General features: G+C 48.4%; 1 protein-coding gene across 2 annotated transcripts in view; it reads right to left on the reverse strand.

Annotated features, from left to right (window-relative positions):
* LOC116937986 (chromatin modification-related protein MEAF6-like) overlaps positions 1-18,965 on the reverse strand; it is a 37,412-nt gene extending 18,447 nt beyond the window's left edge. For both annotated transcript variants that reach the window (XM_076055865.1, XM_076055866.1), the window contains exons 1-2: positions 18,808-18,965; positions 12,990-13,105 (exon numbers count right to left, since the gene is read on the reverse strand). In XM_076055865.1, the coding sequence (XP_075911980.1) occupies positions 12,990-13,105; positions 18,808-18,924 (233 nt within the window). In that variant the 5' untranslated portion in view covers positions 18,925-18,965. The remainder of the gene's footprint in view (positions 1-12,989; positions 13,106-18,807) is intronic.
* Between the last annotated feature and the right edge of the window lie 6,746 nt (positions 18,966-25,711).

Consider the following 25,711-nt stretch of genomic DNA (forward strand, 5'->3'; position numbering starts at 1 on the left):
AAAGTTGTCTTGTGGTTGTTGTTGTTGTGGTTCATATTCTTAGCTCTTTCGGTAAAGTCACGTTGAAGGGAAACAATAAAACTAATAAAATATATATAACAATAAAAATTCTCACGACGTTTCGACCATAACACAAACGGTCGTCATCAGGTGTGTCGGTTTGCATTAATTTATTTATTTTAAACGGTGTATCTATTTATTTATTTTAAAAAAACGTCAGCGCCACGCGCAGCGATTTAGCAGTTTGTTTAGAAGGACTAGTCCATCTATGTTCTGAAAAGGAGGGGGGGGAGACGAAAAATTAATGTATGCTGTCTGAAAGCCACTATAAGCGTGAACAATCAATTAATACCCGAAATGGTTTATCAAATCCTTCCAATGATTGCTAAGCCCAGAATCCATCCTCTCGGTTGAAATTGCCTCTGTGCTTGTATACGTGGATAGCCTCGTGAACAAATCTCTCATGGTAACCGTAAGCGTGATCAATCAATTAAGACCCGAAATGGTTTATCAAATCCTTCCAATAATTGCTAAGCCCAGAATCCATCCTCTCGGTTGAAATTGCCTCTGTGCTTGTATACGTGGATAGTCTCGTGAACGAATCTCTCATGGTAACCATAAGCGTGAAAACTCAATTAAGACCCGAAATGGTTTATCAAATCCTTCCAATGATTGCTAAGCCCAGAATCCATCTTCTCGGTTTAAATTGCCTCCGTGCTTGTATACGTGGATAGCCTCGTGAACGAATCTCTCATGGTAACCGTAAGCGTGAACACTCAATTAAGACCCCGAAATGGTTTATCAAATCCTTCCAATGATTGCTAAGCCCAGAATCCATCTTCTCGGTTGAAATTGCCTCCGTGCTTGTATACGTGGATAGCCTCATGAACGAATCTCTCATGGTAGCCGTAAGCGTGAACAATCAATTAAGACCCGAAATGGTTTATCAAATCCTTCCAATGATTGCTAAGCCCAGAATCCATCTTCTCGGTTGAAATTGCCTCTGTGCTTGTATACGTGGATAGCCTCGTGAACGAATCTCTCATGGTAACCGTAAGCGTGAACACTCAATTAAGACCCGAAATGGTTTATCAAATCCTTCCAATGATTAGTAAGCCCAGAATCCATCTTCTCGGTTGAAATTGCCTCCGTGCTTGTATACGTGGATAGCCTCATGAACGAATCTCTCATGGTAGCCGTAAGCGTGAACAATCAATTAAGACCCGAAATGGTTTATCAAATCCTTCCAATGATTGCTAAGCCCAGAATCCATCTTCTCGGTTGAAATTGTCTCTGTGCTTGTATACGTGGATAGCCTCGTGAACGAATCTCTCATGGTAACCGTAAGCGTGAACACTCAATTAAGACCCGAAATGGTTTATCAAATCCTTCCAATGATTGCTAAGCCCAGAATCCATCTTCTCGGTTGAAATTGCCTCTGTGCTTGTATACGTGGATAGCCTCGTGAACGAATCTCTCATGGTAACCGTAAGCGTGATCAATCAATTAAGATCCCGAAATGGTTCATCAAATGCTTCCAATGATTGCTAAGCCCAGAATCCATCCTCTCGGTTGAAATTGCCTCTGTGCTTGTATACGTGGATAGCCTCGTGAACGAATCTCTCATGGTAGCCAGATGGCTTACGAAGCTTCAAATCAAAATTTGTTGTTGTGGTGGTTGTCGTTGTTTGACTTTGCATCCCGCTGAGATGGTTTTCGGCACGCAGAGTTGTCGGTGGTGCACGACGCTTTCTTCAGGAATGTTTTGCTGGGTTTTTTCACACACGCACTCCTATTCAAGAGCCGAATGTCTCACGGGGAGGGGGGGGGGCTGCACCAAACATAAACAAACAAGCAAAAAACTGAAATAGCGGCATTGTCTTTGAGCTGTGTAAACGCCTTTTTTGGCGGCGTCTGGTCGAGCGGCACCAATTGGGTCGAGGCTCAAAAAGAAATCCGTCCCTCGGTGTGGACCAATCGGTTTCAAGGACAATGCCACATCATCATATTATCATAGTGTGTGTGTTTTTCATTTGCATTTTGACCGCAGGTATTGTTGTTAATGCAGTAAACATGAATCCCTGTAAAAAGGTTTCAGTTTTGTTGCCAGGAAAAAGGAGGAAAAACCCCTATTATTATTACTATTACATTTTGGTCCTGGCAAAGGAGATCTAATGATTATGTAGATGCTCACCCCGAGCCCTCATTACGTTGATAGCGGCATTGTCTTTGAGCTGTGTAAACGCCTTTTTTGGCGTCGTCTGTTCGAGCGGCACCAATTGGGTCGAGGCTCAAAAGAAATGCGTCCCTTGGTGTGGACCAATCAATTTCAAGGACAATGCATCATATAATCACAGTATGTTTTTTGTTTGCATTTTGACCGCAGGTATTGTGGTTAATGCTGTAAACATGAATCCTTGTAAAAAGGTTTCAGTTTTGTTGCCAGAAAAAATAGAGCAGGGGGAGGGGTGGTAAAAAAAAACACCACCACTACCACTATCGCAACACACGCGTTGCCCTTGAAACTGATTATCTGTCGATATGTAAACTCCTCTAGCATATTGATGAACATTAGCCATCGATTTGTTAAACTCCTCTGTCGATACGTAAACTCTAGCATATTGATGAACATTAGCCATCGATTTGTTAAACTCCTCTATCGATACGTAAACTCATTTTAGCATATTGATGAACATTAGTCATCGATTTGTTAAACTCCTCTGTCGATATGTAAACTCTCTTTAGCATATTGATGAACATTAGTCATCGATTTGTTAAACTCCCCTGTCGATATGTAAACTCTCTTTAGCATATTGATGAACATTAGCCATCGATTTGTTAAACTCCTCTGTCGATACGTAAACTCTAGCATATTGATGAACATTAGCCATCGATTTGTTAAACTCCTCTGTCGATACGTAAACTCATTTTAGCATATTGCTGAACATTAGTCATCGATTTGTTAAACTCCTCTGTCGATATGTAAACTCTCTTTAGCATATTGATGAACATTAGTCATCGATTTGTTAAACTCCCCTGTCGATATGTAAACTCTCTTTAGCATATTGATGAACATTAGCCATCGATTTGTTAAACTCCTCTGTCGATACGTAAACTCTAGCATATTGATGAACATTAGCCATCGATTTGTTAAACTCCTCTGTCGATACGTAAACTCATTTTAGCATATTGATGAACATTAGTCATCGATTTGTTAAACTCCTCTGTCGATATGTAAACTCTCTTTAGCATATTGATGAACATTAGTCATCGATTTGTTAAACTCCCCTGTCGATATGTAAACTCTCTTTAGCATATTGATGAACATTAGCCATCGATTTGTTAAACTCCTCTGTCGATACGTAAACTCTAGCATATTGATGAACATTAGCCATCGATTTGTTAAACTCCTCTGTCGATACGTAAACTCATTTTAGCATATTGATGAACATTAGTCATCGATTTGTTAAACTCCCCTGTCGATATGTAAACTCTCTTTAGCATATTGATGAACATTAGTAATCGATTTGTTAAACTCCTGTGTCGATATGTAAACTCTCTTTAGCATATTGATGAACATTAGCCATCGATTTGTTAAACTCCTCTGTCGATACGTAAACTCTCTTTAGCATATTGATGAACATTAGCCATCGATTTGTTAAACTCCCCTGTCGATATGTAAACTCTCTTTAGCATATTGATGAACATTAGTCATCGATTTGCTAAACTCCCCTGTCGATATGTAAACTCTCTTTAGCATATTGATGAACATTAGCCATCGATTTGTTAAACTCCTCTGTCGATACGTAAACTCTAGCATATTGATGAACATTAGCCATCGATTTGTTAAACTCCTCTGTCGATACGTAAACTCATTTTAGCATATTGATGAACATTAGTCATCGATTTGTTAAACTCCCCTGTCGATATGTAAACTCTCTTTAGCATATTAATGAACATTAGTCATCGATTTGTTAAACTCCTCTGTCCATATGTAAACTCTCTTTAGCATATTGATGAACATTAGTCATCGATTTGTTAAACTCCTGTGTCGATATGTAAACTCCTCTAGAATATTGATGAACATTAGCCATCGATTTGTTAAACTCCTCTGTCGATACGTAAACTCTCTTTAGCATATTGATGAACATTAGCCATCGATTTGTTAAACTCCCCTGTCGATATGTAAACTCTCTTTAGCATATTGATGAACATTAGTCATCGATTTGCTAAACTCCTCTGTCGATATGTAAACTCTCTTTAGCATATTGATGAACATTAGTCATCGATTTGTTAAACTCCTCTGTCGATATGTAAACTCTCTTTAGCATTTTAACACGTAGGCTTTAGCATATTGATGAACATTAGTCATCGATTTGATAGACTCCTGTATCGATATGTAAACTCTCTCAAGCATATTGATCAACATGCGTCATCGATTTGTTAAACTCCTGTGTCGATATGTAAACTCTCTTTAGCATATTGATGAACATTAGTCATCGATTTGCTAAACTCCTCTGTCGATATGTAAACTCTCTTTAGCATATTGATGAATATTAGCAATCGATTTGTTAAACTCCTCTGTCGATATGTAAACTCTTTAGCATATTGATGAACATTAGTCATCGATTTGTTAAACTCCTGTGTCGATATGTAAACTCTCTTTAGCATATTGATGAACATTAGCCATCGATTTGTTAAACTCCTCTGTCGATATGTAAACTCTCTTTAGCATATTGATGAACATTAGTCATCGATTTGTTAAACTCCTGTGTCGATATGTAAACTCTCTTTAGCATATTGATGAACATTCGTCATTGATTTGTTAAACTCCTTTAGCATATTGATGAACATTAGCCATCGATTTGCTAAACTCCTCTGTCGATATGTACACATTAAGGTCCTGGAGTGGCCTAGCCAGTCTCCAGACCTTAATCCCATAGAAAATCTGTGGAGGGAGCTGAAGGTTCGAGTTGCCAAACGTCAGCCTCGAAACCTTAATGACTTGGAGAAGATCTGCAAAGAGGAGTGGGACAAAATCCTCCTGAGATGTGTGCAAACCTGGTGGCCAACTACAAGAAACGTCTGACCTCTGTGATTGCCAACAATGGTTTTGCCAGCAAGTACTAAGTCACGTTTTGCAGAGGGGTCAAATACTTATTTCCCTCATTAAAATGCAAATCAATTTATAACATTTTTGACATGCGTTTTTCTGGATTTTGTTGTTGTTATTGTGTCTCTCGTTGTTCAAATAAACCTACCATTAAAGTACAGACTGATCATTTCTTTGTCAGTGGGAAAACGTACAAAATCAGCAGGGGATCAAATACTTTTTTTCCCTCACTGTAGTTACTTGTGGCTAGAGAGATATCGATCCCAGCCACGGAAAATGTTGTGTAGAGGTGATGGTGATGGTAGTGGTGGTAGTGATGATGGTAGTGATGGTAGTGATGTAGTTACTTGTGGCTAGAGAGATATCGATCCCAGCCACGGATGATGTTGCCATAGTGGTGATGGTGGTGGTGATGGTAGTGATGATGGTAGTGATGGTAGTGATGTAGTTACTTGTGGCTAGAGATATGATGGTAGTGATGGTAGTGATGTAGTTACTTGTGGCTAGAGAAATATCGATCCCAGCCACGGAAAATGTTGCCGTAGTGGTGATGGTGATGGTGGTGATGATGGTAGTGATGGCAGTGATGTAGTTACTTGTGGCTAGAGAGATGATGGTAGTGATGGTAGTGGTGGTAGTGATGGTAGTGGTGGTAGTGATGTAGTTACTTGTGGCTAGAGAGATATCGATCCCAGCCACGGATAATGTTGTGTAGAGGTGATGGTGATGGTGTTGATGATGATGATGGTGGTAGTGATGGTGGTGATGTAGTTACTTGTGGCTAGAGAGATATCGATCCCAGCCACGGATAATGTTGTGTAGAGGTGATGGTGATGGTGTTGATGATGATGATGGTGGTAGTGATGGTGGTGATGTAGTTACCTGTGGCTAGAGAGATATCGATCCCAGCCACGGATGTTGCCGTAGTGGTGATGGTGGTGATGATGGTGATGGTAGTGATGATGGTAGTGATGGTAGTGATGTAGTTACTTGTGGCTAGAGAAATATCGATCCCAGCCACGGATGATGTTGTGTAGAGGTGATGGTGATGGTGGTGATGGTGGTAGTGATGGTGGTGATGTAGTGACTTGTGGCTAGAGAGATATCGATCCCGGCCACGGATGATGTTGCCGTGATGGTGATAGTGATGGTGGTAGTGATGGTAGTGATGTAGTTACTTGTGGCTAGAGAGATGATGGTAGTGATGGTAGTGATGTAGTTACTTGTGGTTAGAGAGATATCGATCCCAACCACGGATGATGTTGTGTAGAGGTGATGGTGGCAGTGATGGTGGTGGTAGTGATGGTGGTAGTGATGGTAGTGATGTAGTTACTTGTGGCTAGAGAGATGGTGATAGTGATGGTAGTGATGTAGTTACTTGTGGCTAGAGAGATGGTGATAGTGATGGTAGTGATGTAGTTACTTGTGGCTAGAGAGATATCGATCCCAGCCACGAATGATGTTGCCGTAGAGGTGATGGTGATGGTGGTGATGGTAGTGGTGGTAGTGATGGTAGTGATGTAGTTACTTGTGGCTAGAGAGATATCGATCCCAGCCACGGATGATGCTGCAGTAGAGGTGATGGTGATGATGGTGATGGTGGTGATGATGGTAGTGATGGTAGTGATGTAGTTACTTGTGGCTAGAGAGATATCGATCCCAGCCACGGATGATGTTGTGTAGAGGTGATGGTGATGGTGGTGATGGTGGTAATGAAGTTACTTGTGGCTAGAGAGATGGTGGTAGTGATGGTAGTGATGTAGTTACTTGTGGCTAGAGAGATATCGATCCCAGCCACGGATGATGTTGCCGTAGAGGTGATGGTAGTGATGGTAGTGGTGGTAGTGATGTAGTTACTTGTGGCTAGAGAGATATCGATCCCAGCCACGGATAATGTTGTGTAGAGGTGATGGTGATGGTGCTGATGATGATGATGGTGGTAGTGATGATGTAGTTACTTGTGGATAGAGAGATATCGATCCCAGCCACGGATAATGTTGTGTAGAGGTGATGGTGATGGTGTTGATGATGATGATGGTGGCAGTGATGGTGGTGATGTAGTTACTTGTGGCTAGAGAGATATCGATCCCAGCCACGGATGTTGCCGTAGTGGTGATGGTGGTGATGATGGTGATGGTAGTGATGATGGTAGTGATGGTAGTGATGTAGTTACTTGTTGCTAGAGATAAGATGGTAGTGATGGTAGTGATGTAGTTACTTGTGGCTAGAGAAATATCGATCCCAGCCACGGAAAATGTTGCCGTAGTGGTGATGGTGATGGTGGTGATGATGGTAGTGATGGCAGTGATGTAGTTACTTGTGGCTAGAGAGATGATGGTAGTGATGGTAGTGGTGGTAGTGATGGTAGTGGTGGTAGTGATGTAGTTACTTGTGGCTAGAGAGATATCGATCCCAGCCACGGATAATGTTGTGTAGAGGTGATGGTGATGGTGTTGATGATGATGATGGTGGTAGTGATGGTGGTGATGTAGTTACCTGTGGCTAGAGAGATATCGATCCCAGCCACGGATGTTGTCGTAGTGGTGATGGTGGTGATGATGGTGATGGTAGTGATGATGGTAGTGATGGTAGTGATGTAGTTACTTGTGGCTAGAGAAATATCGATCCCAGCCACGGATGATGTTGTGTAGAGGTGATGGTGGTGATGGTGGTAGTGATGGTGGTGATGTAGTGACTTGTGGCTAGAGAGATATCGATCCCGGCCACGGATGATGTTGCCGTGATGGTGATAGTGATGGTGGTAGTGATGGTAGTGATGTAGTTACTTGTGGCTAGAGAGGTGATGGTAGTGATGTAGTTACTTGTGGCTAGAGAGATATCGATCCCAACCACGGATGATGTTGTGTAGAGGTGATGGTGGCAGTGATGGTGGTGGTAGTGATGGTGGTAGTGATGGTAGTGATGTAGTTACTTGTGGCTAGAGAGATGGTGATAGTGATGGTAGTGATGTAGTTACTTGTGGCTAGAGAGATGGTGATAGTGATGGTAGTGATGTAGTTACTTGTGGCTAGAGAGATATCGATCCCAGCCACGAATGATGTTGCCGTAGAGGTGATGGTGATGGTGGTGATGGTAGTGGTGGTAGTGATGGTAGTGATGTAGTTACTTGTGGCTAGAGAGATATCGATCCCAGCCACGGATGATGCTGCAGTAGAGGTGATGGTGATGATGGTGATGGTGGTGATGATGGTAGTGATGGTAGTGATGTAGTTACTTGTGGCTAGAGAGATATCGATCCCAGCCACGGATGATGTTGTGTAGAGGTGATGGTGATGGTGGTGATGGTGGTAATGTAGTTACTTGTGGCTAGAGAGATGGTGGTAGTGATGGTAGTGGTGTAGTTACTTGTGGCTAGAGAGATATCGATCCCAGCCACGGATGATGTTGCCGTAGAGGTGATGGTAGTGATGGTAGTGGTGGTAGTGATGTAGTTACTTGTGGCTAGAGAGATATCGATCCCAGCCACGGATAATGTTGTGTAGAGGTGATGGTGATGGTGTTGATGATGATGATGGTGGTAGTGATGATGTAGTTACTTGTGGATAGAGAGATATCGATCCCAGCCACGGATAATGTTGTGTAGAGGTGATGGTGATGGTGTTGATGATGATGATGGTGGCAGTGATGGTGGTGATGTAGTTACCTGTGGCTAGAGAGATATCGATCCCAGCCACGGATGTTGCCGTAGTGGTGATGGTGGTGATGATGGTGATGGTAGTGATGATGGTAGTGATGGTAGTGATGTAGTTACTTGTGGCTAGAGAAATATCGATCCCAGCCACGGATGATGTTGTGTAGAGGTGATGGTGATGGTGGTGATGGTGGTAGTGATGGTGATGTAGTGACTTGTGGCTAGAGAGATATCGATCCCGGCCACGGATGATGTTGCCGTGATGGTGATGGTGGTAGTGATGGTGGTAGTGATGGTAGTGATGTAGTTACTTGTGGCTAGAGAGATGATGGTAGTAATGGTAGTGATGTAGTTACTTGTGGCTAGAGAGATATCGATCCCAACCACGGATGATGTTGTGTAGAGGTGATGGTGGCAGTGATGGTGGTGGTAGTGATGGTGGTAGTGATGGTAGTGATGTAGTTACTTGTGGCTAGAGAGATGGTGATAGTGATGGTAGTGATGTAGTTACTTGTGGCTAGAGAGATGGTGATAGTGATGGTAGTGATGTAGTTACTTGTGGCTAGAGAGATATCGATCCCAGCCACGAATGATGTTGCCGTAGAGGTGATGGTGGTGATGGTAGTGGTGGTAGTGATGGTAGTGATGTAGTTACTTGCGGCTAGAGAGATATCGATCCCAGCCACGGATGATGCTGCAGTAGAGGTGATGGTGATGATGGTGATGGTGGTGATGATGGTAGTGATGGTAGTGATGTAGTTACTTGTGGCTAGAGAGATATCGATCCCAGCCACGGATGATGTTGTGTAGAGGTGATGGTGATGGTGGTGATGGTGGTAATGTAGTTACTTGTGGCTAGAGAGATGGTGGTAGTGATGGTAGTGATGTAGTTACTTGTGGCTAGAGAGATATCGATCCCAGCCACGGATGATGTTGCCGTAGAGGTGATGGTAGTGATGGTAGTGGTGGTAGTGATGTAGTTACTTGTGGCTAGAGAGATATCGATCCCAGCCACGGATAATGTTGTGTAGAGGTGATGGTGATGGTGTTGATGATGATGATGGTGCTAGTGATGATGTAGTTAGTTGTGGATAGAGAGATATCGATCCCAGCCACGGATAATGTTGTGTAGAGGTGATGGTGATGGTGTTGATGATGATGATGGTGGCAGTGATGGTGGTGATGTAGTTACTTGTGGCTAGAGAGATATCGATCCCAGCCACGGATGTTGCCGTAGTGGTGATGGTGGTGATGATGGTGATGGTAGTGATGATGGTAGTGATGGTAGTGATGTAGTTACTTGTGGCTAGAGAAATATCGATCCCAGCCACGGATGATGTTGTGTAGAGGTGATGGTGATGGTGGTGATGGTGGCAGTGATGGTGATGTAGTGACTTGTGGCTAGAGAGATATCGATCCCGGCCACGGATGATGTTGCCGTGATGGTGATGGTGGTAGTGATGGTAGTAGTGATGGTGGTAGTGATGGTAGTGATGTAGTTACTTGTGGCTAGAGAGATGATGGTATTGATGGTAGTGATGTAGTTACTTGTGGCTAGAGAGATATCGATCCCAACCACGGATGATGTTGTGTAGAGGTGATGGTGGCAGTGATGGTGGTGGTAGTGATGGTGGTAGTGATGGTAGTGATGTAGTTACTTGTGGCTAGAGAGATGGTGATAGTGATGGTAGTGATGTAGTTACTTGTGGCTAGAGAGATGGTGATAGTGATGGTAGTGATGTAGTTACTTGTGGCTAGAGAGATATCGATCCCAGCCACGAATGATGTTGCCGTAGAGGTGATGGTGATGGTGGTGATGGTAGTGGTGGTAGTGATGGTAGTGATGTAGTTACTTGTGGCTAGAGAGATATCGATCCCAGCCACGGATGATGTTGCAGTAGAGGTGATGGTGATGATGGTGGTGATGATGGTAGTGATGGTAGTGATGTAGTTACTTGTGGCTAGAGAGATATCGATCCCAGCCATGGATGATGTTGTGTAGAGGTGATGGTGGTGATGGTGGTGATGGTAGTGATGTAGTTACTTGTGGCTAGAGAGATGGTGGTAGTGATGGTAGTGATGTAGTTACTTGTGGATAGAGAGATATCGATCCCAGCCACGGATGATGTTGCCGTAGAGGTGATGGTGGTGATGGTGATGGTAGTGATGTAGTTACTTGTGGCTAGAGAGAAATCGATTCCAGCCACGGATGATGTTGCCGTAGAGGTGATGGTGATGGTGGTGATGGTGGTAGTGATGGTGGTGATGGTGGTGATGGTGGTGGTAGTGATGGTGGTAGTGATGGTAGTGATGTAGTTACTTGTGGCTAGAGAGATGATGGTAGTGATGGTAGTGATGTAGTTACTTGTGGCTAGAGAGATATCGATCTCAGCCATGGATGATGTTGCCGTAGAGGTGATGGTGATGATGGTGATGGTGGTAGTGATGGTGGTGATGGTTGTAGTGATGGTGGTGATGGTGGTAGTGATGGTGGTGATGGTGATGGTAGTGATGATGGTGATGATGGTAGTGATGGTGGTGATGTAGTTACTTGTGGCTAGAGAGATATCGATCCCAGCCACGGATGATGTTGCCGTAGAGGTGATGGTGGTGGTGATGGTGGTGATGGTGGTAGTGATGGTGATGATGTAGTTACTTGTGGCTAGAGAGATATCGATCCCAGCCACGGATGATGTTGCCGTAGAGGTTATGGTGATGGTGGTGATGGTAGTGATGGTGATGATGGTGGTAGTGATGGTGGTGATGTAGTTACTTGTGGCTAGAGAGATATCGATCCCAGCCACGGATGATGTTGCCGTAGAGGTGATGGTGATGATGGTGGTAGTGATGGTAGTGATGTAGTTACTTGTGGCTAGAGAGATGGTGGTGATGATGGTAGTGATGTAGTTACTTGTGGCTAGAGAGATATCGATCCCAGCCACGGATGATGTTGTGTAGAGGTGATGGTGGTGATGGTGGTGATGGTAGTGATGTAGTTACTTGTGGCTAGAGAGATATCGATCCCAGCCACGGATGATGTTGCCGTAGAGGTGATGGTGATGATGGTGATGGTGGTGATGATGGTAGTGATGTAGTTACTTGTGGCTAGAGTGATGGTGGTAGTGATGGTGGTGATGTAGTTACTTGTGGCTAGAGAGATATCGATCCCAGCCACGGATGATGTTGCCGTAGAGGTGATGGTGATGGTGGTGATGGTGGTAGTGATGGTAGTGATGTAGTTACTTGTGGCTAGAGAGATGATGGTAGTGATAGTGGTGATGTAGTTACTTGTGGCTAGAGAGATATCAATCCCAGCCACGGATGATGTTGCTGTAGAGGTGATGGTAATGGTAGTGATGGTGGTGATGTAGTTACTTGTGGCTAGAGAGATATCGATCCCAGCCACGGATGATGTTGCCGTAGAGGTGATGGTGATGATGGTGATGGTGGTGATGATGGTAGTGATGGTGGTGATGTAGTTACTTGTGGCTAGAGAGATATCGATCCCAGCCACGGATGATGTTGCCGTAGAGGTGATGGTGATGGTGGTGATGGTGGTAATGATGGTAGTGATGTAGTTACTTGTGGCTAGAGAGATGATGGTAGTGATAGTGGTGATGTAGTTACTTGTGGCTAGAGAGATATCGATCCCAGCCACGGATGATGTTGCCGTAGAGGTGATGGTGATGGTGGTGATGGTGGTAATGATGGTAGTGATGTAGTTACTTGTGGCTAGAGAGATGATGGTAGTGATAGTGGTGATGTAGTTACTTGTGGCTAGAGAGATATCGATCCCAGCCACGGATGATGTTGCTGTAGAGGTGATGATAATGGTAGTGATGGTGGTGATGTAGTTACTTGTGGCTAGAGAGATATCGATCCCAGCCACGGATGATGTTGCCGTAGAGGTGATGGTGGTGATGATGGTGATGGTGGTGATGGTGGTGATGGTGGTAGTGATGTAGTTACTTGTGGCTCGAGAGATATCGATCCCAGCCACGGATGATGTTGCCGTAGAGGTGATGGTGATGGTGGTGATGGTGGTAATGATGGTAGTGATGTAGTTACTTGTGGCTAGAGAGATGATGGTAGTGATAGTGGTGATGTAGTTACTTGTGGCTAGAGAGATATCGATCCCAGCCACGGATGATGTTGCTGTAGAGGTGATGGTAATGATGATGGTGATGGTGGTGATGGTGGTGATGGTGGTAGTGATGTAGTTACTTGTGGCTCGAGAGATATCGATCCCAGCCACGGATGATGTTGCCGTAGAGGTGAGTGTCCTCCAGGTAGCTCCCCTCAAACGCGTAGATCTGCCGCTCCAAGTTGGCCAAAGTCTCCTGTGGGTGGGGGGGTGGGGGTTGGGTGGGGGGGTGGGGGGGTGGGTGGGTAGGGGGGTGGGTGGGTGGGTGGGGGGGTGGGTGGGTGGGTGGGGGGGTGGGTGGGTTGGTGGGTTGGTGGGTGAGAGGGTGAGAAGGTGAGAGGGTGAGTGGGTGGGTGAGTGGGTGAGTGAGTGAATGAGTGAGTGAATGAGTGAGTGAATGAGTGAGTGGGTGGGTGAGTGAGTGAGTGGGTGAGTGGGTGGATGAGGTGCTAATGATGAGGTGATGGTGATGATGGAGGTGCTGGTGATGATGGAGGTGCTGGTGATGATGGTGATGATGGAGGTGATGGTGATGATGGTGATGATGGTGATGATGGAGGTGATGGTGATGATGGTGATGATGGAGGTGATGGTGGTGATGGTGATGATGGTGATGATGGAGGTGATGGTGATGATGGTGATGATGGAGGTGATGGTGGTGATGGTGGTGATGGTGATGATGGTGATGATGGAGGTGATGGTGATGATGATGGTGATGATGGTGATGATGGAGGTGATGGTGATGATGGTGATGATGGAGGTGATGGTGATGATGGTGATGATGGAGGTGATGGTGGTGATGGTGATGATGGTGATGATGGAGGTGATGGTGATGGTGATGATGGTGATTAGGGAGGTGATGGTGATGATGGTGATGATGGAGGTGATGGTGATGATGGTGATGATGGTGATGATGAGGATGATGGTGATGATGGTGGTGATGGTGATGATGGTGATGATGGAGGTGATGGTGATGATGGAGGTGATGGTGATGATGGAGGTGATGGTGATGATGGAGGTGATGGAGGTGATGATGGAGGTGCTGGTGATGATGGTGATGATGGAGGTGCCGGTGATGATGGTGGTGATGGAGGTGATGGAGGTGATGATGATGGAGGTGATGGTGATGATGGAGGTGATGATGGTGATGATGGAGTTGATGGTGATGATGGAGGTGATGATGGAGGTGATGATGGAGGTGATGGTGATGATGGAGGTGATGGTGATGATGGTGATGATGGAGGTGATGATGGTGATGATAGAGGTGATGGTGAAGGTGATGGAGGTGATGATGGAGGTGATGATGGTGATGATGGAGGTGATGGTGGTGATGATGGAGGTGATGGTGGTGATGGTGATGATGGTGATGATGGAGGTGATGGTGATGATGGAGGTGATGGTGATGATGGAGGTGATGATGGAGGGAATGATGGAGGTGATGGTGATGATGGTGATGATGGTGATGGTGGTGATGGAGGTGATGGTGATGATGGAGGTGATGGTGGTGATGATGGAGGTGATGATGAGGTGATGGTGATGATGGTGATGATGGAGGTGATGGTGGTGATGATGGAGGTGATGATGAGGTGATGGTGATGATGGTGATGATGATGGTGATGATGATGGTGATGATGGAGGTGATGATGGAGGTGATGGAGGTGGTGGTGATGATGGTGGTGGTGATGATGGTGATGGAGGTGATGATGATGGAGGTTATGATGGTGATGATGGAGGTGATGGTGATGATGGTGATGATGGAGGTGATGATGGTGATGATGGTGATGAAGTTGGTGATGGTGATGATGGAGGTGATGGAGGTGATGGTGCTGATGGAGGTGCTGGTGATGATGGAGGTGATGGTGATGATGGAGGTGATGATGGAGGTGATGATGGAGGTGATGGTGGTGATGGTGGTGATGGTGGTGTTGGTGATGATGGAGGTGATGATGGTGATGATGGAGGTGATGATGGTGATGGAGGTGATGATGGTGATGATGGTGGTGATGGTGGTGATGGTGATGATGGTGATGGAGGTGATGGAGGTGATGGTGGTGATGGTGATGGAGGTGATGGAGGTGATGGTGGTGATGGTGATGGAGGTGATGGTGGTGATGGTGATGATGGTGATGATGGAGGTGATGGTGATGATGGTGATGATGGAGGTGATGGTGATGATGGTGATGATGGTGGTGATGATGGTGATGGTGATGATGGTGATGATGATGGTGATGATGATGGTGATGATGATGGTGATGATGGAGGTGATGGTGATGGTGGTGATGATGGTGATGATGATGGAGGTGATGGTGATGATGGAGGTGGTGGTGATGATGGAGGTGATGATGGAGGTGATGGTGATGATGGAGGTGATGATGGAGGTGATGGAGGTGATGATGGAGGTGATGGTGATGATGGAGGTGATGGTGATGATGGAGGTGATGATGGAGGTGATGGTGATGATGGAGGTGATGATGGAGGTGATGGTGATGATGGTGATGATGATGGAGGTGATGGTGATGATGATGATGGAGGTGATGATGGTGATGATGGTGATGATGGAGGTGATGATGATGATGATGGTGATGATGGTGGTGATGATGGTGATGATGATGGTGATGGAGGTGATGGTGATGATGGAGGTGATGGTGGAGGTGATGGTGGAGGTGATGATGGTGATGATGGTGGTGATGATGGTGGTGATGGTGATGATGGAGGTGATGATGGTGATGGTGGTGATGGTGATGATGATGGAGGTGATGGTGATGATGGAGGTGATGGTGGAGGTGATGATGGTGATGATGATGGAGGTGATGATGGTGATGATGGAGGTGATGGTGATGATGGAGGTGATGGTGATGGTGGTGATGATTGTGATGATGATGGAGGTGATGGTGATGATGGAGGTGATGGTGGTGATGATGGTGATGATGGAGGTGATGGTGATGATGATGGTGATGATGGTGATGATGGAGGTGATGGTGATGATGGTGATGATGGAGGTGATGGTGATGATGGTGATGATGGAGGTGATGGTGGTGATGGTGATGATGGTGATGATGGAGGTGATGGTGATGGTGATGATGGTGATTAGGGAGGTGATGGTGATGATGGTGATGATGGAGGTGATGGTGATGATGGTGATGATGGTGATGATGAGGATGATGGTGATGATGGTGGTGATGGTGATGATGGTGATGATGGAGGTGATGGTGATGATGGAGGTGATGGTGATGATGGAGGTGATGGTGATGATGGAGGTGATGGAGGTGATGATGGAGGTGCTGGTGATGATGGTGATGATGGAGGTGCCGGTGATGATGGTGGTGATGGAGGTGATGGAGGTGATGATGATGGAGGTGATGGTGATGATGGAGGTGATGATGGTGATGATGGAGTTGATGGTGATGATGGAGGTGATGATGGAGGTGATGATGGAGGTGATGGTGATGATGGAGGTGATGGTGATGATGGTGATGATGGAGGTGATGATGGTGATGATAGAGGTGATGGTGAAGGTGATGGAGGTGATGATGGAGGTGATGATGGTGATGATGGAGGTGATGGTGGTGATGATGGAGGTGATGGTGGTGATGGTGATGATGGTGATGATGGAGGTGATGGTGATGATGGAGGTGATGGTGATGATGGAGGTGATGGTGATGATGGAGGTGATGATGGAGGGAATGATGGAGGTGATGGTGATGATGGTGATGATGGTGATGGTGGTGATGGAGGTGATGGTGATGATGGAGGTGATGGTGGTGATGATGGAGGTGATGATGAGGTGATGGTGATGATGGTGATGATGGAGGTGATGGTGGTGATGATGGAGGTGATGATGAGGTGATGGTGATGATGGTGATGATGGTGATGATGATGGTGATGATGATGGTGATGATGGAGGTGATGATGGAGGTGATGGAGGTGGTGGTGATGATGGTGGTGGTGATGATGGTGATGGAGGTGATGATGATGGAGGTTATGATGGTGATGATGGAGGTGATGGTGATGATGGTGATGATGGAGGTGATGATGGTGATGATGGTGATGAAGTTGGTGATGGTGATGATGGAGGTGATGGAGGTGATGGTGCTGATGGAGGTGCTGGTGATGATGGAGGTGATGGTGATGATGGAGGTGATGATGGAGGTGATGATGGAGGTGATGGTGGTGATGGTGGTGATGGTGGTGATGGTGGTGTTGGTGATGATGGAGGTGATGATGGTGATGATGGAGGTGATGATGGTGATGGAGGTGATGATGGTGGTGATGGTGGTGATGGTGATGATGGTGATGGAGGTGATGGAGGTGATGGTGGTGATGGTGATGGAGGTGATGGAGGTGATGGTGGTGATGGTGATGGAGGTGATGGTGGTGATGGTGATGATGGTGATGATGGAGGTGATGGTGATGATGGTGATGATGGAGGTGATGGTGATGATGGTGATGATGGTGGTGATGATGGTGATGGTGATGATGGTGATGATGATGGTGATGATGATGGTGATGATGATGGTGATGATGGAGGTGATGGTGATGGTGGTGATGATGGTGATGATGATGGAGGTGATGGTGATGATGGAGGTGGTGGTGATGATGGAGGTGATGATGGAGGTGATGGTGATGATGGAGGTGATGATGGAGGTGATGGAGGTGATGATGGAGGTGATGGTGATGATGGAGGTGATGGTGATGATGGAGGTGATGATGGAGGTGATGGTGATGATGGAGGTGATGATGGAGGTGATGGTGATGATGGTGATGATGATGGAGGTGATGGTGATGATGATGATGGAGGTGATGATGGTGATGATGGTGATGATGGAGGTGATGATGATGATGGAGATGATGGTGGTGATGATGGTGATGATGATGGTGATGGAGGTGATGGTGATGATGGAGGTGATGGTGGAGGTGATGGTGGAGGTGATGATGGTGATGATGGTGGTGATGATGGTGGTGATGGTGATGATGGAGGTGATGATGGTGATGGTGGTGATGGTGATGATGATGGAGGTGATGGTGATGATGGAGGTGATGGTGGAGGTGATGATGGTGATGATGATGGAGGTGATGATGGTGATGATGGAGGTGATGGTGATGATGGAGGTGATGGTGATGGTGGTGATGATTGTGATGATGATGGAGGTGATGGTGATGATGGAGGTGATGGTGGTGATGATGGTGATGATGGAGGTGATGGTGATGATGGAGGTGATGGTGATGATGGAGGTGATGATGGAGGTGATGATGGAGGTGATGGTGATGATGGAGGTGATGATGGAGGTGATGATGGAGGTGATGGTGATGATGGAGGTGATGGTGATGATGGAGGTGATGATGGAGGTGATGGTGATGATGGTGATGATGGAGGTGATGGTGATGATGGAGGTGATGGTGATGATGGAGGTGGTGATGATGGAGGTGATGGTGATGATGATGGAGGTGATGGTGATGATGATGATGATGGAGGTGATGATGGTGATGATGGTGATGATGGAGGTGATGATGATGATGGTGATGATGGTGGTGATGATGGTGATGGAGGTGATGGTGATGATGATGGTGATGGAGGAGGTGATGGTGGAGGTGATGATGGTGATGATGGTGGTGGTGGTGATGATGGTGGTGATGATGGTGGTGATGGTGGTGATGGTGATGATGATGATGGAGGTGATGATGGTGATGGTGGTGATGGTGATGATGGTGATGATGGAGGTGATGGTGGAGGTGATGATGGTGATGATGATGGAGGTGATGGTGATGATGGAGGTGATGATGGAGGTGATGGTGATGATGGTGATGATGATGGAGGTGATGGTGATGATGGAGGTGATGATGGAGGTGATGATGTGATGGTGGTGATGGTGATGATGGTGATGGAGGTGGCGAACTCACCGAAATTTCATGCTTCCGTTTCACCAGCTCGGCCAGCTCCCGCCTGCTATCACCACCACCACCTCCACCACCACAACCACCTCCACCACAACCACCACCACCTCTGTAAGCCGCCATCACAAACACAGCAATCGAATACACCAACACGGGAATCGATTTCTTTATTTTGTGATCTTGACGACGACGATCCGATTCCCCACCCAACCCCCATTAAACCAACCCGAGCCACAAGTTTCCGTTTGTAAAATTGAATCGAGAATCGAATCGATATCGATTCTTGATTCACCTCGTGGGCCCTTCGTAACGTCGGAATGGGTGAGGGATGAATCGCGAATCGATTCCCTGATTTTTTGTCGATTATTAGCGGAATCGATTCTTAGATTGTTAATACAAAGACAAAGGTGCCCCGTGTAGCCTCTCGCAGTCTGTAGGGGCAAGTGCAGTGAATAGCCACAGACAAAGGTCCCCCAGGTAGCCTCTGGCAAGACTGCAGGGGCAAGTGCAGTGAGTGAGAAGCCACAGACAAAGGTCCCCCAGGTAGCCTCTGGCAGGCTGCAGGGGCAAGTGCAGTGAGTGAGTAGCCACAGACAAAGGTCCCCCAGGTAGCCTCTGGCAGGCTGTAGGGGCAAGTGCAGTGAGTGAGTAGCCACAGACAAAGGTCCCCCAGGTAGCCTCTGGCAGGCTGCAGGGGCAAGTGCAGTGAGTAGCCACAGACAAAGGTCCCCCGTGTAGCCTCTGGCAAGGCTGCAGGGGCAAGTGCAGTGAGTAGCCACAGACAAAGGTCCTCCAGGTAGCCTCTGGCATGCTGCAGGGGCAAGTGCAGTGAGTAGCCACAGACAAAGGTCTCCCGTGTAGACTCTGGCAGGCTGCAAAGGCAAGTGCAGTGAGTGAGTAGCCACAGACAAAGGTCCCCCGTGAAACCTCTGGCAGGCTGTAGGGGCAAGTGCAGTGAGTGAGTAGCCACAGACAAAGGTCCCCCGTGTAGCCTCTGGCAAGGCTGCAGGGGCAAGTGCAGTGAGTAGCCACAGACAAAGGTCCCCCAGGTAGCCTCTGGCATGCTGTAGGGGCAAGTGCAGTGAGTGAGTAGCCACAGACAAAGGTCCTCCAGGTAGCCTCTGGCATGCTGCAGGGGCAAGTGCAGTGAGTAGCCACAGACAAAGGTCCCCCAGGTAGCTTCTGGCATGCTGCAGGGGCAAGTGCAGTGAGTAGCCACAGACAAAGGTCTCCCGTGTAGACTCTGGCAGGCTGCAGGGGCAAGTGCAGTGAGTATCCACAGACAAAGGTCCCCCAGGTAGGCTCTGGCAGGCTGTAGGGGCAAGTGCAGTGAGTAGCCACAGACAAAGGTCCCCCAGGTAGCATCTGGCAGGCTGTAGGGGCAAGTGCAGCGAGTAGCCACAGACAAAGGTCCCCCGTGTAGCCTCTGGCAGGCTGCAGGGGCAAGTGCAGTGAGTGAGTAGCCACAGACAAAGGTCCCCCGTGTAGCCTCTGGCAAGGCTGTAGGGGCAAGTGCAGTGAGTAGCCACAGACAAAGGTCCCCCGTGTAGCCTCTGGCAGGCTGTAGGGGCAAGTGCAGTGAGTATCCACAGACAAAGGTCCCCCGTGTAGCCTCTGGCAGGCTGCAGGGGCAAGTGCAGTGAGTATCCACAGACAAAGGTCCCCCGTGTAGCCTCTGGCAAGGCTGTAGGGGCAAGTGCAGTGAGTAGCCGCAGACAAAGGTCCCCCGTGTAGCCTCTGGCAGGCTGTAGGGGCAAGTGCAGTGAGTAGCCACAGACAAAGGTCCCCCGTGTAGCCTCTGGCAGGCTGCAGGGGCAAGTGCAGTGAGTAGCCACAGACAAAGGTCCCCCGTGTAGCCTCTGGCAGGCTGTAGGGGCAAGTGCTGTTAGCGAGCACCTATGAAGGCCACCGGTACCGGGGCAAACGAGGGGGTGAGTGGGTGGGCAGCACCACCACGCCCGGCCGCCTTTGTCTCTCCAGTGCCACACAGACTAATTCACTCACTCATTCACCCACTCATTCACCCACCCACCCATTCATTCACTCACTCATTCACCCACTCACTCATTCACCCACTCATGCATTCACTCACTCACTCATTCACTCACTCACTCATTCACCCACTCACTCATTCACTCACTCACTCATTCACCCACTCACTCATTCACCCACTCACTCATTTACCCACTCACTCAATCACCCACTCACTTATTCGCTCACTCACTCATTCACCCACCCACCCACTCACTCATTCACCCATTCACTCATTCATTCACCACTCACTCATTCATTCACCCACCCACTCATTCATTCACCCACCCATTCACCCATCCACTCATTCTCCCACCCACTCGCCCATCCACCCACCCACTCATTCACTCACTCACCCACCCATCCAACCACGCACTCATTCACCCATTCACTCATTCACCCACCCACCCACCCTTTCACCCACCCACCCATTCACCCACCCACTCACTCACCCACCCACACAAAGACTGTAACAGGCTGTAGGGGCAAGTGCTGTTAGTTGTGAGCAGCACCAATGAAGGCTACCGGCACTGTGGCTACACACAGAGGGGGTGGCCACCAGCACCACCACGCCCGGCCGCCTTTGTCTCTCCCCCAGTGACACGGCGGGGGAGGCACGACAGCGTGTGTCTCTCTCGTTGTCTCACTCCGTGTGTCTCTCTCCCCGTGTCTCTCTCACCCCGTGTCTCTCCCCGTGTCTCTCTCGTTGTCTCACTCCGTGTGTCTCTCTCCCCGTGTCTCTCCCCGTGTCTCTCTCACCCCGTGTCTCTCCCCGTGTCTCTCTCTCCCCGTGTCTCTCTCTCCCCGTGTCTCTCCCCGTGTCTCTCTCTGTCTCTCTCTCCCCGTGTCTCTCACCCCGTGTCTCTCCCCGTGTCTCTCTCACCCCGTGTCTCTCCCCGTGTCTCTCTCTCCCCGTGTCTCTCTCTCCCCGTGTCTCTCTCTCCCCGTGTCTCTCCCCGTGTCTCTCTCTGTCTCTCTCTCCCCGTGTCTCTCCCCGTGTCTCTCTCTCCCCGTGTCTCTCTCTCCCCGTGTCTCTCGCTCCCCGTGTCTCTCTCCGTGTCTCTCCGTGTGTCTCCGTGTCTCTCTGCGTGTCTCTGTGTCTCCGTGCGTGTCTCTGTGTCTCTCTGCGTGTCTCTGTGTCTCTCTGCGTGTCTCTGTGTCTCTCTGTCTCTCTCTGTGTCTCTTTGTCTCTCTGCGTGTATCTGTGTCTCTGTGTCTCTCTCTGTGTCTCTGTATCTCTCTGTGTCTCTCTCTGTGTCTCTGTGTGTCTCTCTCTGTGTCTCTGTATCTCTCTGTGTCTCTCTGTCTCTCTCTCGCTCTGTGTCTCTCTACACGCAAAGCGACGCCGCTCACGACTTCCCACGCCATCGGGAATTCATCGAATTTTCTTGCTGTGGTTTTCACAGCTGACGACGATGATTGCTGCTTGTGCTGCAGTCCGAAACGTCGTGAGAATTTTATTGTTTTATATTTTTATTATTGTATTGTTTCCCTTCTACGTGGTGGTGACTTTACCGGAAGAACCAAGAATACTAATTTTATTGTTTTATATTTTTATTATTTTATTGTTTCCCTTCTACGTGATGGTGACTTTACCGAAAGAACCAAGAATAATAATTGTATTGTTTTATATTTTTATTATTTTATTGTTTCCCTTCCACGTGGTGGTGACTTTACCGACAGAACCAAGAATATGAATCCCTGCAGTCACGAAAGCTTTAAATAGAAATGTAAGGTTCATGCCGTTTGATTGGTGTCCTAGCGAGGCCTAGCAAGGCCTTGTGAGGCCTACCGGAGCCTCGCTAGGCATTGTGAGGCCTAGGAAGGCCTTGTGAGGCCTAACAAGGCCTTGTGAGGCCTACCGGAGCCTCGCTAGGCCTACTGGAGCCTAGCAAGGCCTTGTAAGGCCAAGGAAGGCCTTGCGAGCATGAAGAAGCCTAGAGAAGCCTGACCTAGCCTAGCCTGAAGAGGCCTAGAGATGCCTGACCTAGCCTAGTCTGAAGAGGTCTAGAGAAGCCTGACCTAGCATGAAGAGGCCTAGAGAGGCCTGACCTAGCCTAGAGAGGCCTGACCTAGCCTGAAAAGGCCTAGAGAAGCCTGACCTAGCCTAGTCTGAAGAGGCCTAGAGAAGCCTGACCTAGCATGAAGAGGCCTGACCTAGCCTAGAGAGGCCTGACCTATCCTGAAGAGGCCTAGAGAAGCCTAGCCTAGCCTGAAGAGGCCTAGAGAAGCCTAGCCTAAAGAGGCCTAGAGAGGCCTGACCTAGCCTAGCCTGAAGAGGCCTAGAGAGGCCTGAACTAGCCTAGCCTGAAGAGGCCTAGAGTAGCCTGACCTAGCCTGAAGAGGCCTAGAGAGGCCTGACCTAGCCTGAAAAGGCCTAGAGAAGCCAGACCTAGCCTAGCCTGAAGAGACCTAGAGAGGCCTGACCTAGCCTCAAGAGGCCTAGAGAGGCCTGACCTAGCCTAGCCTGAAGAGGCCTAGAGAAGCCTGACCTAGCCTAGCCTGCAGAGGCCTAGAGAAGCCTGACCTAGCCTAGCCTGAAGAGGCCTAGAGAAGCCTGACCTAGCCTAGCCTGAAGAGGCCTAGAAAGGCCTGACCTAGTCTAGCCTGAAGAGGCCTAGAGAAGCCTGACCTAGCCTACCCTGAAGAGGCCTAGAGAGGCCTTACCTAGCCTAGTCTGAAGAGGCCTAGAGAAGCCTGACCTAGCCTGAAGAGGCCTAGAGAAGCCTGAAGAGGCCTAGAGTAGGCCTGACCTAGCCTAGCCTGAAGAGGCCTAGAGAGGCCTGACCTAGCCTGAAGATGCCTAGAGAAGCCTGACCTAGCCTAGCCTGAAGAGGCCTAGAGAGGCCTGACCTAGCCTAGCCTGAAGAGGCCTAGAGAAGCCTGACCTAGCATGAAGAGGCCTAGAGAGGCCTGACCTAGCCTAGCCTGAAGAGGCCTAGAGAGACCTGACCTAGCCTAGCCTGAAGAGGCTTAGAGTGGCCTGACCTAGCCTAGCCTGAAGAGGCCTAGAGAGGCCTGAACTAGACTAGCCTGAAGAGGCCTAGAGAAGCCTGACCTAGCCTGAAGAGGCCTATAGAGGCCTGACCTAGCCTAGCCTAAAGAGGCCTAGAGAGGCCTGACCTAGCCTGAAGAGGCCTAGAGAACCCTGACCTAGCCTAGCCTGAAGAGGCCTAGAGAAGCCTGACCTAGCCTAGCCTGAAGAGGCCTTGAGAAGCCTGACCTAGCCTAGCCTGGAGAGGCCTGACCTAGCCTAGCCTGAAGAGGCCTAGAGAGACCTGACCTAGCCTAGTCTGAAGAGGCCTAGAGAAGCCTGACCTAGCCTGCAGAGGCCTAGAGAAGCCTGAACTAGCCTGAAGAGGCCTAGAGAAGCGTGACCTAGCCTGAAGAGGCCTAGAGAAGCCTGACCTAGCCTAGCCTGAAGAGACCTAGAGAGGCCTGACCTAGCCTAGTCTGAAGAGGCCTAGAGAAGCCTGACCTAGACTAGCCTGAAGAGGCCTAGAGAAGCCTGACCTAGCCTGAAGAGGCCTAGAGAGGCCTGACCTAGCCTAGCATAAAGAGGCCTAGAGAGGCCTGACCTAGCCTGAAGAGGCCTAGAGAACCCTGACCTAGCCTAGCCTGAAGAGGCCTAGAGAAGCCTGCCCTAGCCTAGCCTGAAGAGGCCTTGAGAAGCCTGACCTAGCCTAGCCTGGAGAGGCCTGACCTAGCCTAGCCTGAAGAGGCCTAGAGAGACCTGACCTAGCCTAGTCTGAAGAGGCCTAGAGAAGCCTGACCTAGCCTGCAGAGGCCTAGAGAAGCCTGAACTAGCCTGAATAGGCCTAGAGAAGTCTGACCTAGCCTGAAGAGGCCTAGAGAAGCCTGACCTAGCCTAGCCTGAAGAGACCTAGAGAGGCCTGACCTAGCCTAGTCTGAAGAGGCCTAGAGAAGCCTGACCTAGACTAGCCTGAAGAGGCCTAGAGAAGCCTGACCTAGCCTGAAGAGGCCTAGAGAGGCCTGACCTAGCCTAGCCTAAAGAGGCCTATAGAGGCCTGACCTAGCCTGAAGAGGCCTAGAGAAGCCTGAAGAGGCCTAGAGTAGGCCTGACCTAGCCTAGCCTGAAGAGGCCTAGAGAGGCCTGACCTAGCCTGAAGATGCCTAGAGAAGCCTGACCTAGCCTAGCCTGAAGAGGCCTAGAGAGGCCTGACCTAGCCTAGCCTGAAGAGGCCTAGAGAAGCTTAGCCTAAAGAGGCCTAGAGAGGCCTGACCTAGCCTAGCCTGAAGAGGCCTAGAGAAGCCTGACCTAGCCTAATCTGAAGAGGCCTAGAGAAGCCTGACCTAGCCTAGCCTGAAGAGGCCTAGAGAAGCCTGACCTAGCCTAGTCTGAAGAGGCCTAGAGAAGCCTGACCTAGCCTAGCCTGAAGAGGCCTAGAGAAGCCTGACCTAGCCTAGCATGAAGAGGCCTAGAGAAGCCTGACCTAGCCTCGTCTGAAGAGGCCTAGAGAAGCCTGACCTAGCCTAGCCTGAAGAGGCCTAGAGAAGCCTGACCTAGCCTAGTCTGAAGAGGCCTAGAGAAGCCTGACCTAGCCTAGCCTGAAGAGGCCTAGAGAAGCCTGACATAGCCTAGCATGAAGAGGCCTAGAGAAGCCTGACCTAGCCTAGCCTGAAGAGGCCTTTAGAAGCCTGACCTAGCCTAGCCTGAAGAGGCCTGGAGAGGCCTGACCTAGCCTAGCCTGAAGAGGCCTAGAGAAACCTGACCTAGCCTAGCTTGAAGAGGCCTAGAGAGTCCTGACCTAGCCTGAAGATGCCTAGAGTAGCCTGACCTAGCCTAGTCTGAAGAGGCCTATAGGCCTGACCTAGCCTAGCCTGAAGAGGCCTAGAGAAGCCTGACCCAGCCTAGCTT

This window comes from Petromyzon marinus, chromosome 73 (assembly GCF_048934315.1).
Source record: "Petromyzon marinus isolate PM22_M1 ecotype Great Lakes invasive population chromosome 73, UKy_Petmar_22M1.pri1.0, whole genome shotgun sequence".
NCBI classification, from domain to species: Eukaryota; Metazoa; Chordata; class Hyperoartia; order Petromyzontiformes; family Petromyzontidae; genus Petromyzon; species Petromyzon marinus.